Here is a 16,795-nt window from a genome sequence, read left to right as displayed (position 1 = left end):
TACAGTGATCAATGAAACAGTATTGAGAAAGCATGTTTGTGCATTCAAACCTTTCCAAATACTTTTTATAACTCACAACTGTTTCAAATGAAGTGGCGTTATTTTAAAAATTCTAGCAGTATGCACTCAAAATTTATATATACAGTAAAATATGTTTATTGTTGTTCTTCATTATTTTGCTGTACTTAGCTACACTACAGAGAATTATATTTAGGGATATTCACCTTCCATACTTTTTTCTTCTGTACACAGCAATTTCGTCCATACCTGCATAATTACACAGTATTTCTGTGTATATACACATCTTGCTTACCAGTCAGGAATACTGAGAATATTTATTTGCAACTTTTTTATTTTTATAAGTTGGTGTCATATTCTGACAAGACAAAAATACACCTTAGGGCACAAGGCATCTTTATTTCTGATACTAGGTTTATCCATCAGAATCCACAAGCAAATTATACATATATAGTCTATACATACATACATATAAAAATAATTTCATAAATATGCAGAATTTAGACTGTTGGTTGGAAGGGACTTCTGGAAGACCCAGACTTCAGTTGGACTACAACTGACACATTGAAGAGGGACTGTCACCAGCTGCAGATCAAACCACCCATGGCTTTGTCTGGCTGAATCTTGAAAATTTCCAAAGGTGGAAATTCAGCCACTGTCTGGGTACCTCTTTGGTGTTGTATTGCCTACACAGTAAGAGAGGGTTTGGGTTTTTGTTTGTTGGTTTGGTTTTTTTTTTCCCAAATGTCCAATCTGAACTTTGTAAGACAGTATTTGTCACCATTACCCTTGTTATATTATCTGCCACTACTGAGGAGACTTTTGCTTCATCATTGCAATGGGATCACACTGTCTCATATTCAACCTGACAACCTTCAGCTGTCCTTTCCACCTCGTGAATGCAGACACCAAACCTGCACATGCATATTATGCTGTATTTAAGTACTCCAAGACCCATCTGAGGTTTTTTCCTACTGAAAAAGTTGTTTGCTTTTCTTTCCTCAGAGTGATGTTATCCGCAAACCACAAGGGCAGATGGAGCTGAATTCCTCGTGCCAAATTGTCAGAGGTGAAGGGTCCCAAACATTCCAGGTAAGTGTTGCTTTTTCATCCTGTGGATAACCACACGCTCAGTGACTGGGTGAGAAAGCAGTTATTTTGGGCTGAAAAGTCTCAACTGATATGAGCTAACTTTATCTGTCCCCTGTGTTTCCTGGCACAAGCCAGGCAGTTAGTTTAATAAATAATGGGGAAAGAGCTAAATTGTAACCCAAATACAGCTTTTTCAAATTGAAATAAATTCTCCTATAGTTCTGTTTTGTTTTGGTTTACATCACAGCACTTTCCTTTTTTGCAGTTAGGACTGAGAGCTTGAAATCTGTGGGAAAAAGTGATTCTTATAACAATTAAAACCAGATAGTACCTAGGATCTCCTCTTTCTGAAAGAATCCTCTCACAAGATCTCCAGCCTGATTTTACATGTCTGAAGGATCTGAAGAAAAATCTGAAGTCTTGGATTCCTATTAGAATTTGACTTCTAAAATATTAGAAGTTAGCTCATCACTGGGTTCAGTTTTAAGTCATTATTATTAGAGGACTTCATTGTAAAGGCAGCATTAAAGTTTCTCTCATAATCTGACTGAAAGACACATGGCCTGACCTGTGAGCTACCTTCTGCCCTTATGGAACTGAAGTTGCTAAGGCTTAATACTATTAAATTCATAGCATCTTTCCTCTCGAAGAGTCACAAGCTATTGGAGGCAGAATGCAATACAAAGTGAAGGCAGCAAAAAAACCTGTTTATGTAGTCACCTTTAAAATGAAAAATTAGCAGCAGCACTGAGAAACAAGAAAGGATGAGAGAGGAGACAAAGCCAACAGAAATGGCAAGAGAGCTCATGAGAAATTTTTCACCTGAGTTTCAGTTATTTCGCTTGGTCTTTGAGGGTTAGCACCTTTTTTCTTACCCCAAAAAAATCCCTCCTGACCCACCAAAAAAACCCCTGTATGGGATAATGAAACTCAGCAGCTGAAGAAAAAGATTTGTAGGTGTGCAGATTTATGCTTACTCACTCCTTTTCCTTCCAGCTCATGACAGAAAAGCGAACCTACTTCCTGACAGCAGACTCTCCCAACATCCTGGAGGAATGGATTCATGTCCTACAGAGTATCCTGAGAGTCCAAGTGACCAGTCCGGTTGGCGTTCCTCATAGTGATGCTAAACCTACTGTGAAAGGTTGGCTCACCAAGGTAAAATACTGTTTCTGGGTTTATTCAGTTTAGCTCAGTATTGACAGTGTAACAGCTTCTTGGTTTGCACAGTAAACGTCAGCGGGAAATTAGTATTTTAATACTCCCTAGAAGAGTGGGGAAAGAAAGAAAAGTGGCAGTAGATTTCTGTGTTTCAGAGAGGAACATTTGTGTAAATGATAAGGAATAGGACAAACAGGGCTACTGAGAGAATACTGACTTTGTCAAACAGTAAGTAGTAACAAATATCTAGCTTATGTATGCTTTTCTTCAACAGAATTCACAGCATGTCATAATAAAAAAATAACCAACAGGAAATGCTGTTAAATGTCACATTTAATTGATCTTAACTTGGTGATATAGGAGAGTTTCAAAGAAATTGCTTGTATGGTTCTAGATTAGCATTTACATCATAACAGACTGCATGCGCGTTAGTACAAAGTACAATAGCTGAAAATTCTTATGCTTTATGCTATTTCCATAGATTAGTTTTGCATACCAAGTTCCTATGGATTTTGTAATATAATTCTGGCCAGCATCTAAAGATGGCTAAAGACAACCTGCATCTGAAGCTTGTTCACCTGCAATGGGAAACAGTTCCTTAGACTATGTGTTGACCGGTCTTTTCCTGCTGAGATGAAATGACTCCTTTTTATAATCTTAAAACAGTTATTCTTAATATTGTATTTCAGGATACAGAAATGATGGGTTGTTATGAATGAGTAAAATACTTCACAAACTCTTAGATCCATTTCCATAAGCACCCATCCCACCTACTTAGATGGGATGTACTTATCTGCTCTTGGAAGTGGTGCCCTGTATTTTTTGAGAGGAGATCATATTAGCATAGAACAAATAATATATGCAAGGTTTTAAGGGAGAGTTGAATTGAAAGTTGAAATCCTAGAAAATCATTCCAGCAACACTGCTGATGTTAAAATATGTATTTCTTTGTCCTCCTTACAGGTCAAGCATGGTCATTCTAAGCTGGTCTGGTGTGCACTGATTGGAAAAACTTTCTACTATTATAGAAATCATGAAGATAAGGTAATTCCTTTTCCCCTTTTGTTCCTGAACCCTCCTTTCCCATTTCTCATGACGCGTTCTTTCCTTTTACTGCTTCTGTGTCTCATGCTTCAAGCTCTTCCTTGGTTGTATTTCTCCCTTTCTAACAGTATCTGCTCTACAAAGAGAATCAGTATTTTCTTTTAAATTTTTTTTTAAGCTAAAATGACAAAAGACTTAAAAGGCAAGTGACTGCTTTTTCTCAGATCACTGTATATCTTGTTTCTCACTTTCTCCATTTGGTCTTGTGAAGCCTTTAGAGCAGACTTTTATGTAGCCCTGATATATTCTGTATACTGTTATGAAAATAAGTAGCAGCGATAATATGGGAAGAGGGAAGTCATTTAATCAGCATAATGTGCTTCCATTTCTGGAAGCTTGGCCCAATGGTCCATTACTTTGTCTTGGTGATGTTGAAACCCAAGTTTTAGAATATCAAGGACTACTGTGACTCATACTTGGGACTGACCTCCAGAGTTAGCACAGCAGATATCCTCTGTTTGTCTGAAGCTACCTATTTATGTAATTTTAAAAGTACTTACTTTCCAGTAGCAAGCAGAAAGTCTGACCAGCATCGGAAAACAGTGGCTCAAGACACTGAGCAACTGACCATCAGAAAACACATTCTGTCTTGCAGAACTGATGATGTAAACACAACTGACAAGTGTAATGGGAACAAAGCAGTACCTTATGGGAAAGGCCATCTTTTTATTTGCATATTCTCCTTCTGACCTGTAGATGCTCTCCCAAGAAAAATAATAAAAGTAGTAACACAGTTTGTAAGTACTTTAGTTGATGAAAGAGAAGAGATTCTACAGAAATGCAAGATTATATAATTACATTAGTTAAATGCTGAATTATAGTTTATTCCTTGTATTTTATAGAACTGTTAATGTTTTTGAATTGGGTTTTCTTTCCCAGTGTTCCCTGTCCATAGTGGGAGATGAGCTACACTTACCTAACTTGCTTCTCCTCCTTATAGTGTCCCCTAGGGCATCTGCCTATGCGTGAGTCCAAAGTGGAAGAAGTAGACCGTTCCTGTGACTCTGATGAAGATTATGAAGCCACTGGTGGAGGAATTCTCTCATCCCACTGTACGTTGGTGATTCACCCACAGGACCAGAGTCCCACATACTTACTCATTCGCACCAAACAGGAGAAGGTATAAAAGGCAGTCTTTTTTGGAGAGCAAGAGTCTTTTTGGTATCAGTGAACAAATGGGGCCTACAGACTGAACCTGTTTGTAGAAAACAAGGTGTGAATTGACCCATACTGTTCTCATCCTTATGCATAGAATACTTGGCTGTACCATCTGACCGTAGCGGCTGGTAGCAGTAATGCCACAGTGGGCACGTCATATGAACAACTCATTGGAAAACTATTGGATGTAGAAGGAGACCCTAGTAAGTAGAAACCACAAACTTTTTTCCACGGTAGCAAAGCATAAGGAAGGGTAATTTCAATTCCCAGTTTTAATCCAGCCAAAGGTGAGGGAAGGGGATTCTCAGCAGAACAGCATGTGCTATAGTGTCCTTTTCCCCTAGTTCCACAGTAACATCTCCAGAGAGAATACAGACATTGTAGTGAAACTAGACAGGTCTGTCACATTGTCACATCACTTATCAAAGCATCTGAAACTTCTGTAACATTAATTCAAATTAAAATAAAGAACTGGAGCTTTAATTTTTCCTGTTATTTTTGGTCCTGATTTTCCTTTCCTGGGAATCTTGACCATACAAACGCATGCTCTCTCCTCTAAATATACTCACACATGCTTGCCTTCACATCTGTTCCTCTGCACATATAAACCCTCACAGGTACATCCATGCTCGTCTGTTCCTCCTCACTTTGATACTTACTCGTTCATGTATATTTATGCACTATGTTCTCGAATGTGTATTAACATATGCATACTTAATACTCTTTTCCTGCACACTCACATATTCCTAGACCTATATGTGAACCTTGCTTACTGTTGAATAATGACTTGCACTAACAAAGAGCCCCATTGCAGGCAGTTGCCCTGGCAGAGTTTGTGTCTCTTGTTTGAACATGCAGCTGAGCAGTTTCTCACCAGAATCCAGCTGCTGAAAAGCTCTGGCATGGCAGGATTGAGGATGGCAATACTTCTTTCTGCTGATGGCTAATGCTGCTGGTGCCTTGTTCATGGCAGGCTTTTGCTGAAATCAGTGAAGTGGCACCAAAGATAAATGTGGCCTAGTGCAGTGCTGCTTCCTTGTGTGCTTTGCCATTTCAGTGAGGCTCCTTTTCAAAGTGGACACTGTTATCTTCTGTTTCTGACACTGCATGTTTTTACCCATCTGCTACCTCAGATTCTCCTCTGTGGAAACATCCTATGTTGTGCTACAGTAAAGATGGGTTGCACACATCCCTCACCACTCTGCCATCGGAGGCTCTACAGACTGAAGCTCTGAAACTTTTTAAGGTATTTAAATGGACATTGCATGGTTTTCAGTTATTTTGCTCTGTTGTTGAGGCAACAACATTGTTAGGTCATGTTGTTTGTCACAACATTTACTGTCACCATTGGTTGCTTTAGACAGGCCTGCCGGGTCATTTATGTACAATAGGACAGTCAGATATTAGGGTGTCATTCATTCTCTGGAAGTTTAACTTTGCCTTGTAGGGAATCTGGGTTTAGGAGCAATGTCCCCTACAGGCTTTACGCTTCAAAGTTAACCTTACCTTCCTCTTTCCTCTCCAACAGTTGGACTGAAGGAAACAGAAACAATTTACTGGCAAACTCATTCGTGTCAGTAAGACCAATGGTGAAGCCATTGGGGATTTGATTCTTGCACTCTACAAGTGTAAGATCAGCAGTAAGACTGGACGGTCTTATCAAGGTAAAACCCAGGCATGGAAGGCAGGAAGCACATTTTCCCCTCGATTCTCTTGCTGACCTGTGAGGTCCTCAGGCTGGGGGAGGTTAAGTGAATTTTCTAGTTGCCATAACTAAAGAGGGAGGGATAGGAAATAAGTATTTATTCTCCTCCCTCCTTTCAGGGTTATATAGAAGAATTAATTAATTGTCTGTAACACATCTGGGGAACCTGTCCTGGAAAATACCAGAGAAGAGTCACTGTATTCATGGCGTTGACTAACTTCCACCCTTTTACAGTCCTGTCAGCTGTTCATCAATGTCCCTGTGGAGGCACCCTGTATTGATTACCACGTGTCACTTGCCCAGACAGCACTGCAGGTCTGCTTGACGCATACTGAGCTGCAGAATGAAATTTACTGTCAGCTTGTTAAACAGACCAGCTGCCGACAGCCCCAGAACCACTCAGTCATTCAGGTCAGTTCCTCTTTTGTCACTTCTACTCTGCAAATACTTTCTATTTAATTCCATGTTTTTAATAATTAGCAATGGGACTAGTTCTCAAAAAATTGTGCAAATGCTAAAGGTGTGCTGGAGGAAAGAGAGTCTCGGCATTGACGTGCAAAGAAAAACATTGAGAATGTAACTACTTACACAATAAATTTTAGTTTCAATTTAACCATTTACCAGTTGCAAATGGTCTATTCAGGCCATATTCAGAATCAAAATTTGTAGCTCGTGTTGGCTAGCTATAATTGCCACATAGTATTAATTTTGTTTTCCATTTTAGTTAATCAACAGCATGCAAATCATGAATATTACTATTAAGCATGAAATCTGATTTTTGCACTATAATTATTGGGTAATCAAATGAATAAGTTACAGCATGAATGTAGATACTTCATTATAATATTCCCAGCTCAAATGAGAAAATAAAATCTGGTTGAAAAACAATGGGTCTAATTTGAAACAAAATTCCCCAGTGTATTCTTTGTTATAACCTGCAGTTGCAAATAGGAAAAAAATATTAATTTAAGTCTTAATCATTCACTCAGCTCTGGTTACGTTAGCCAATATTTTCAAAAGTGGCCAATCATTTAGAACACCTCTTATTAGCGTCCAGGTTGAGATATTGAAGAGCAGCCTGTCCTCTGACCATCACTTTCCTTTGAAGCATCTTGAACTACATATCTAAAAATGGTCACTTCCAAAAGCACTGATCACCATCCAACATTTTGGTTGCAGTAGTCTATGAAAGACAACAGGCAAGAAGTACAGAACAAGACTGATGTCCAGTTTTATGTTCACAGTGCTGGCAACTCCTGGCTTTGTGTGCTCCTCTATTTCTGCCTCAACATCATTTCCTCTGGTACATCAAACAGCACTTGCAGCGACATGCAGACCCCAGGTAAAGACTGCAACAGCATTTTCTTCTGCTAAGCTAATGCCTTTTGCATTCACTACTGATAAAGATGGAAGCAATTTTGTAACTAACACCTGCAAAAATAACTTGAGGGAGGGGACAGAAGGTTCCCAATAGTATCAAGCTGCCCCTCTTCAGTCATTCACATTAATCTGTCACTTAGATTAAGCTAGTTCACAAAACTGAGTGGAAAAGAACTTTTTGCAGATACAACTGGAGCTACATAGGGAGGTTTTTTGCTGATGCAGCTACTTTCTTTTACTGACAGAAAGACAGACCAAAGTAATAATTTAGAATGAATTATTAGAATTTTAGGTGATTGTATTCTGCTGTCAGGTTAGCAGGCATACTGACAGAACAAAAGTGAGGCAGAGAACAACTCGGGGAACCATAAAAAGTTAGGAAAAACTAAAAAACCTAAAATATATACTAGTACTGTGTTCTGTTACCTCTTTAGTGTGTAACACTTTCCCCTATAAGAAAACAGTGCAAGATCTACTGTAACAGCAATAAGTTGTTCTCCAGTGTTCATGCTGTGCTCTTTGTTTGTTTCCATGGCTGGTCTTCAGCATATCTCACTGGGTCCTTGGCAGGGAGGTCATAGCTAGAGATGTCTAGTTGTCTGTTGTAAGAAAATACTGTTGCTTAAGACATAGGTAAAAGAGTGGTTTCATTTCAAACAAATATTCATATTCAAATACTCAGCCTAAGTCCAACTTGGAACTCAAGCTAAAAGTCTCCTGGTATTGCAAAGGAAATCTGTGTACTCCTTCAATCAAGGTTTTTTTATTTTCTCGTATGTTGCCTCACATTTGCTGTTTGTTTTCAGAAGCAAAAATGCAGATATCAGGTGCTCCTCGATGTTCAGGCTCTCTCTCCATTGGCTAAGGCAACATGTTAGGGATCTTCTGGCTAGTACTAGAAGCCATCTCTTCAAACTTGGGCATTACCAGATTCCAAACCGGGCCATTCAACTCAGTAGCAGAGCTGCTCTGCTGTTAGGGACTATCGAATTTCATAAGGATGTGCTGGGCTCCGTGAAACTGATTTAATGCATCAGTTTCAAGCATTACTATGCTGATGGTCTGCCAGGTTCTTAGCCCAAAAGTACCTTTATCAGCAAATAAACTTTAAGCAGAAGCAAAGAAGAAATGTATTTATACAATCCGGCTATGAAACAATTATTAGGGCTAGAAACAAACATACAGAAATTACAGCAAACTGTGCTTATATTCATCTGTAGTTAAGATTAGATTTAGAGCAGTTGCTAAATGAGACTTAGCTTAGCTCCTTCTGCCTAGCTTTAGGAATACTTATGTCTCTTTAGACGGAGCGGGTATGGCTGTTTCTTGACCAGTTTAAATAAATATGCTTTCCCTGTTTCCTACAGCAAACAAGACACTCGAATGTTTAAACTGCATAATGCCTATGGTCTAGATTTACACTAGATCTTCATTCTAGGTATTGTTTTTCATGAAAGGTGACCTTAGAGTATATATCCAATCTCTAAGAGAGGAAGAAAATTGGGGCACAGTTCTAGGTTAGAAGACAAAGGGCTCAGGAGCATTTGGAAGTCAGACACAACAGCTTCTCGTTGAAGCAAGATTCTCCATTTGAAAATTGTTCAAACGCATTACTGGGGAGGTGAGCAATATATTGCTACAGTGAAAAGCCAGAGCTCCTGACTTCCATGTTGCTCGCAGGGATTTAACTGGAGATTTAATCATGTACTGAGCTCCTGAAGGCATCTTGAATGGAATTAGTTTCCCTGCAAAGTGATAGCACCACTATAAATCCATACAGATCCTTCAATTTCAGAACTTATTCAGTATATACATTCTTAACCTTTTTGCAAAAGGTGTAATTGAATGTTCCTGCCTGGCTTTAGAGACACTTATATCCTTTTGGTGCTGTTCAATAGAGCTCTCTCTTCAGCAGACAGTAAACTGATCATATTCGTAACTGTCGCTATACTGTATTGAACTATCAACAAATCTGAGCCTGCTTTGAATCTCTGTTGAGTCTTTTGATTGGCAGATAGGGTTAATACATGGAAACTTATAATTTGTATGACCATGTAAATTGATAAACACAACATATAATCCTGTAAGTGAGACTAATGCATTACAACTTACTATTAATACTTACCAGTAATTACATTCTGCTGGCATGACAGTGAGTGCGAGGGTGAACTGGTCTTGGTTTAATGGATACTATGATGGCAACAGGGTACAGAAGAGGATATTCCTATACTGTGTCCAGTCCATCTAGGAGCAGAGAATGCTCTTGCGCTTCCCAGAGTCTATTGTCTACCTTAATTTTACAGATCCTTGCAGCTCAGGTTTGTTTTGTAGCTTTTCACTTGAGCTGTTAGTCTGTTGAGATGAACTCGGGTATCTGCACAGATATGTATCTTAGGTTGAGCAAAAGCCTGAGGGAGGAATGCTCTAGTCATGGCATGGGAAATGGAAGAGGACATGCCATTTAAAGCACGTTTGTGGCTTATCTCCACCTCTTTGCCTAGGAGTGAAATAGGGAAGTATGCCATCTACTGCCAGAGATCAGTAGACCGCACTGTGCAGGCTGGCGAGCGGGAAGCCAAGCCCTCCCGGATGGAGATTGTGTCCATCTTGCTGAGAAATCCCTACCACCACTCACTCCCCTTCAGCATCCCAGTGCACTTCATGAACGGAACCTACCAGGTGAGCCATTGCAGCTGCCTTTCTTCCAGGCACCATAACCTGCCTCCTTCATGTGCGCAGGTGGAACCATGGTGATTATACATATCAGATATTGGGAGATAGACACAATTTCTCCTCTTTGTCGATTTAGCCATTTTTCTTGAGAAAATGAAAGGAATCCAGCCCCAGCTCTACAGGTCTTAGGAAGAAAAGGTAGCTGGGGAAAAGGGAGAGATGTCCTAAGAGTCTCAGTACAAGAAAGAATGCAATGTGAAGGGAGACAATATGCAAGTGCAGTTACTGGAGCTGGCAGTCAATCATGAGACACCAGTCTGTAGGAAACCAGGCTTCATTAGCTGTGATACCCATCAATGTTATGTTTCTTGAAAGTTATCCTCAAGTAGCTCCTCTTTCATTGCAGGTTGTAGGTTTTGATGGTTCTTCAACAGTTGATGAATTCATCCAACGACTGAACCAGGAGACAGGAATGAGGAAGCCGTCCCACATGGGATTTTCTCTGTTCACAGATGATCCTTCTGGCAGGAATTTGGAACATTGTCTTCAGGGCAACATGAAGGTATTTCCTCCCTCCCCCCATTCAGCATAGATCTTTGAAGAGCTGCTAAATGGCTAATAAATTTTTCTTAATATGCAGCAAGATCAAATACACTTGGGTATTTTCTATCTAGATTAGTATTCAGAGATGAGATATTAATTCCTGCATTGGGGTCACAACAACCCCATGCAAGGCTACAGGCTTGGGGACGAGTGGCTGGAAAGCTGCCTGGTGGAAAAAGACCTGGGGATGTTGGTCTATAGCCGGCTGAATATGAGCCAGCAGTGTGCCCAGGTGGCCAAGGCGGCCAAATAGCATCTTGGCTTGTATCAGAAATAGTGTGGCCAGCAGGATTAGGGACGTGATCGTGCCCCTGTACTCGGCACTGGTGAGGCCGCACCTCGAATACTGTGTTCAGTTTTGGACCCCTCACTACAAGAAAGACATTGAGGTGCTGGAACGTGTCCAGAGAAGAGCAACAAAGCTGGTGAGGGGTCTGGAGCACAAGTCCTATAAGGAACGGCTGAGGGAACTGGGGTTTTTTAGCCTGCAGAAGAGGAGGCTGAGGGGAGACCTTATCGCTCTCTACAAATACCTGAAAGGAGGTCCTAGCAAGGTAGGTCTCGGTCTCCTCTCCCAGATGACAAGCAATAGGACAAGAGGAAATGGCCTCAAGTTGCACCAGGGGAGGTTTAGACTGGATATTAGGAAAAATTTCTTCACTGAAAGGGTTGTCAGACACTGGAACAGGCTGCCCGGGGAAGTGGTTGAGTCATCATCCCTGGAGGTATTTAAAAGACATGTAGATGTGGCACATAAGGACATGGTTTAGTGGTGGACTTGCCAGTGTTAGGTTTACAGTTGGACTCGATAATCTTAAAGGTCTTTTCCAACCTAAATGATTCTATAATTAGCTCAGTGTAGTCTGAGATACTAGTTAAGACAAAGCACATTCTCTTTTAGTAGGTGATAAATTGGTCAATTCTTAAAGTCTTTAACTCAGATTTTAGCACATATTAAAGTTTAATTTATCTTGACTACAAAATTAAAACATGACTGAGCTAGCTAGCATGATCAGGTATCACAGCTACCATAAAATGTGACACTCCTAATTGAGACAAATTTATGTTAGGCTGTGAGTCTCTTGGCATGTCTATATAAATCTCATCTATTGGATTATGAAGTATCTCCTTGCTATCTCCAGATAATTCAGGCTTTCATTGTTGATGAGTGTACTTAGGGGAGAAAGCTCTACTGATTATACCTTCACTTTAAAAAAGAGAGGACTGCCTCAGATCAAGGGAAAAGGAAAGCAGATAAAGTATTAACATCTGTGTCTTTCATATGGGGATTTTTACCCATGCTGCAGCTGGATGACTGCCTTAAGTGAGCAGGCTAGCAGCCATGAATAAGACACATCAGGTTTTGGTACAATTCTGGGAGAATAATTTGTTGTACAGCATTGATGGAGGAATAGTGGTAGTGGCAACTTTGAAGAGGCCCTGATACCTGTAAGGAACATAAACATTCTGTTTTACACAGCGTAAAATTTCACACCGGGCAACAGAGGGAGAAGATGCCAATAACTTTAATTAGATGGTTTGAAGAGGAAACTACCACAGACAGTGCCAAATTATATCCTTCGCTTTCATGGCCTGATATAGATCAGATAATCTGGAGCTTTGCTGGTAATTGAATAACCATTTGGAGAGATGAGATATTAGAGTAAACGAAGGAGCTTGAGACAATCAAAGGCATCACTTTTACTGGTAATTAACTGGTTATTGTTTACTTGCCAAGGCAACCTCAATAGCTTCTTTAGAGGGGATTAGGATATCTGATTATGTATTTCATGTGGCTTCTTATGTTCACATTCCTTTTATTGAGATGCTATCAAAAGAGAAGGAGGGGCCCTTATTAGACCATTTGTAAAAGGACTGGAATAACCAAGAGAAGCTGAATGGGAGCAAAGAGATTAACAATGCTATTACTAAAAATATGTCTGAGTTATAAAGTTGGAATCTAAGACCAAATGTTCCCAAAGTTTGGACATTCACATCCAAGGGTTTGTTTTAGCCAAGCATGTAGACAGCTGCTATTCAGAGGATATGTTAGTGCTTTAGTTTGGCTCAGGAGGGCACTTTTGAAGCAAACCTACCAATCGTTCTTATTAACCATGCTTTGATTCACATTAAGGAACAATCTTAAGAGAGCATGAAATGGATTCTTTTTACGTGAAACATGAACTGGAAGATGTGATCCAACATAGTAGTGGGCTTTCAGGCCATTTGATCAGACTAAAGCTAGTCCAAAGGAAAACCCTTTGAAACTCATACAGTGTGGGCATAGCGTCTTAGGAACAGGTGTTTCACTATGCAGATCTGCTCCTCCTGGGCTTTGCTACTTGCTAAGATAGACATAGCCACAAAGTTGCTACCAGACCAGAATTCACTTACAGATGTCCCCCTGCAGATTGGAGCTGGAGTTTTCAGTTGCAACGCTTTAATTTTTACATACTGTGTAATAGAAAAAGGAATTGTTTTGCCACTTTTGGCTGTGTTTATGCTGATCCAGTCTATTCCTTTATCTTCTGTGTTCCACAGTACTTTTATCACCTACTTTCTCCTCAAGCCTTAACTATACATTTCACCTCAGTTTGTCTGTCCTCTTTCCATGATATTTTTTAAAGATCTGTGATGTCATTTCTAAATGGGAACAAGCCTTAAAAGAATTGCATCCCGGGAAATATGAAGGTGGCACAAGAATTGTGAAGTTGACCTATAAGAACAGGTACTGTGCTTCATTGGTTGGCCTCACTACTGCTGTTAATGAAACATTTCTAGACTGGATATATCTCTGTAGATAGCCAGTAATTTATAGTACTGCTAGTGCCAAAACTATTTTAGCTAAGATGTGTTCAAATCCTATATGAGATGTGTTAAGTTTTGTGTGTGGTACATGTGTAAAAGAGGGTATATGGCCTAGAGGTAAAATCCAAAACACTTTGCAATAGCAGAATAGACTTAAAATGGGTTAAGAACTAGCTGTAGCACAATAAGACATACTTGGCACAATTTCATTTGCCTAGATCCTAAAACATAATTAAATAACGCATGTTAGGTCAGAGGAAGAGAGACCTAGGGGAAGAATCACCAGTGAAAACGAATATGCTGAAATTTGCAATTAAGTGAAGAATCACTAAGATGAAAAAGATACAAGAACAATGTTCTAAATGGCACAAGCTGTAGAAGAGACATGTAGTAGCAGTGCCCAGACTTTATAAAGAAAGAAATGTTAAAAGTTAGATGATGACATAGTAGAGAATGAAAGTACGAGACAAAGATCTAAACCAAAAACTGGAACAAAATCATCATTTATAATACAGACAGAAATTCTGAATTACAGTGAATGGAGAGCTGTGTGTGAGAACAAGGAATGGCTTTCTGCATGTGAATTCTGTTTGCAGGCAAAACAAAGGCCACCCCAAAACTATAAAGAGACAAAATTCTGTATTGAACATAGGAAGATTTTGTTGACTGTAATGGTGGAAACAAAGTTCTGTGAACTTTGTTAGTTGGTATAACCAAGGTGGAAGCAGAAGTTTTTGCTTTTGGCCTAGAAGGCAGTATTTGTTTCAGGAGTGAAACTTTGCAGTATTATTTTGTTGGACTGGAATGTGCCTAGACTGGACAGCAAGGATGTTTTGATAAGGTCTTTCCAAGGTTGGGCTGTTCTAACACCAAGGACTCTGATAAGACATGTGTGTAAGGTCACTGTGGTCCTAATGGTGGTGTTACTCTTAGATTGACATAAAGATAAACAAACTGATCCACTGGAACGACTATCTTGTGTGGTATTGTGGAATATATAGTCATAGATGCAGCTGTGAATTAATACTTGAATTAGATGGTGTGGGCTGTAAATAGGCATGCATGAGGAATGGTTCTTGGAAGCATTCCCCAAGCTGGTGTCTTCAACTCCCATTAGTCATCTTGCTGTACCAGGTCAAAGAAATTGCAAGTGTGAAGGGAATAAAAAAATAGTAGGAAGCTTTGGTTTACAAGAATGCTTCTTCAACTTTTGAAATAAAGCCTGATAATTGGGTCTCTTATTTCCTGCTGAAGCAAAGGGAAGACTTTTTTAATAACAGTATCAGTATAAGTGGTCAAAACAGAGCTGGCAAAAATAACAAGTCTACAAGGCCATCATGTAGAAGTTAGAGCACTTAGAGGAGAGGCAGTTCTGTATTCTGGGATAAGCAGAGAAGGGCCATACCTTAAATATTGCCTGTCTGCTTGATGGGGACAGACGGACACCGTTTTACCTGTGTTTAATAAAGCTTCACTGTCTTGAAGTGGTTGGCACTCAGAATTCAAATGGCTTCCAAAGCTAGAAAGCATATTTTGAGCTTCCTTGCCTAAATCTTGCTCATAAGGGAAGCACCTCAGCTTCCAAATCTCTGTCCAGTACCCCTGCAATACACAAAGTTCACTTTGGAGAAGGAGGAAAAAAAAAACCCCACTTTAATTTTTACTTATCTTGACTAAAGTTCCCACCTCTACTTTCAGTTCACAGTTATCTTTTTACCTTCACAATTCTCTCTGCTTTTTAGGCTATATTTTCGGAGCCAGGCCAAAGGTGAGACAGACCGGGAGCGGTTGCTACTGGCCTTCCAAGTCAGCAATGAAATAGCCAATGGAAGGTTTCCTGTTAATAAGGAATTAGCTCTGGAAATGGTGGCTCTGATGGCTCAGGTGAGTATGGCTATGGGCAGAAATCTTCCCTTTTGTCCTCCAGGACTTCAGCTGTACACTGAATATCTTTGACTAAGCAGCTATCTTTTACATCAAAAGTTGGGGTTTTTTATCAAACATACAGTCTGAGATGTACCATGCCAAAAACATTATACCGGCATATACATGTTGTGAGAACACCTTTTGCTGTAGGGAAATTTGCTATAGGAGTGCCTCTCCTTTCCTTCTGAAGAAAAATATTGGAAAAAACCAGTGACGCTGGACTATCCCCAGAACTGCTCTGAGTAGTGCCTTAGTAGAGATATGAAAATATTATCACTACTAGAATTCCACTTAATAGTAAAAACTTTCCCTGTTGCACTGTCAATAGGCTCTTACTCAGGAAGGGTGTCCTGTAGGATCCTCCATTAGACCTCCAGGCTTGCATTTAGCATTTTACCACATAAAACACACAGTATGGGTTGTGGGCGTGATAAGCAGGATAGTGATTTCTTACTGAGTGGAAACTGATTGTTGCATTTACTAAAGCAATGTAAACTGAGATGAAGAAGCTGGGAACATTGTCCAAACTATTTACAAATAGGCTATTGTTTTAATCAGCCAATTGAAAATAAACCCCAAAAGCTTGGCAGTTATACAGAAGTGTCTCCCTAAAAGTAGCTGGCTGAGATCTTTTTTCACTTTCTTAGATCAGTAAAGAATTCCTTGGCCAGTCATGTCCTCAGTAGTTGCTCTGTTGTATACATTTACTATGGTAAATGCTGTAGACAAAATTCCCCATCCTAATGGTGTCTTTTTGCATGACTCATAAACACAGTAGTTATCAGTATGGGAACTCATGGAATGTTCTACTGCACTAAAACCCCCATAGTTCTGTTGCACTATAAACTATAATGTTGTCTTAGGTGGAATATGGGGATTTGGATCGACCAGGATCTTCAAGTCCTGGGGGAACATCACAATCGAAAATGCAGCATCTTCTCCACCAGGTCTTAGATAAATTCTACCCCAAATGCTACAAGCAAAACATTACTCCTGAACAGCTCAGGTAAATTGTTTGCTTTTCTGTACTTTGCACTGAAGACAATTTTTACTTGCAAAATTCTGTCTTTATATCTATGAAGTTTCAAGGAGCCCTGTCAAGACTATTTGATGTAGAAACATAAACAAAACACAAGTGTCAGGAAAAGGTTCCTTTAAAAGAAAATA

General features: G+C 39.7%; 1 protein-coding gene across 1 annotated transcript in view; it reads left to right on the top strand.

Moving 5' to 3' along the window:
- Positions 1-16,795, top strand: part of PLEKHH1 (pleckstrin homology, MyTH4 and FERM domain containing H1) — a 45,237-nt gene that overhangs the window by 24,518 nt on the left and 3,924 nt on the right. The window contains exons 12-24 of the mRNA XM_009816130.2: positions 1,024-1,110; positions 2,107-2,268; positions 3,235-3,315; positions 4,316-4,495; positions 4,628-4,736; positions 5,667-5,779; positions 6,473-6,649; positions 7,483-7,580; positions 10,120-10,297; positions 10,698-10,853; positions 13,522-13,622; positions 15,445-15,586; positions 16,492-16,634. Of these exons, the coding sequence (XP_009814432.2) occupies positions 1,024-1,110; positions 2,107-2,268; positions 3,235-3,315; positions 4,316-4,495; positions 4,628-4,736; positions 5,667-5,779; positions 6,473-6,649; positions 7,483-7,580; positions 10,120-10,297; positions 10,698-10,853; positions 13,522-13,622; positions 15,445-15,586; positions 16,492-16,634 (1,727 nt within the window). The remainder of the gene's footprint in view (positions 1-1,023; positions 1,111-2,106; positions 2,269-3,234; positions 3,316-4,315; positions 4,496-4,627; positions 4,737-5,666; positions 5,780-6,472; positions 6,650-7,482; positions 7,581-10,119; positions 10,298-10,697; positions 10,854-13,521; positions 13,623-15,444; positions 15,587-16,491; positions 16,635-16,795) is intronic.

This window comes from Gavia stellata, chromosome 7 (genome assembly GCF_030936135.1).
Source record: "Gavia stellata isolate bGavSte3 chromosome 7, bGavSte3.hap2, whole genome shotgun sequence".
NCBI classification, from domain to species: Eukaryota; Metazoa; Chordata; class Aves; order Gaviiformes; family Gaviidae; genus Gavia; species Gavia stellata.
This window is presented reverse-complemented; position numbering and strand designations above follow the sequence as displayed.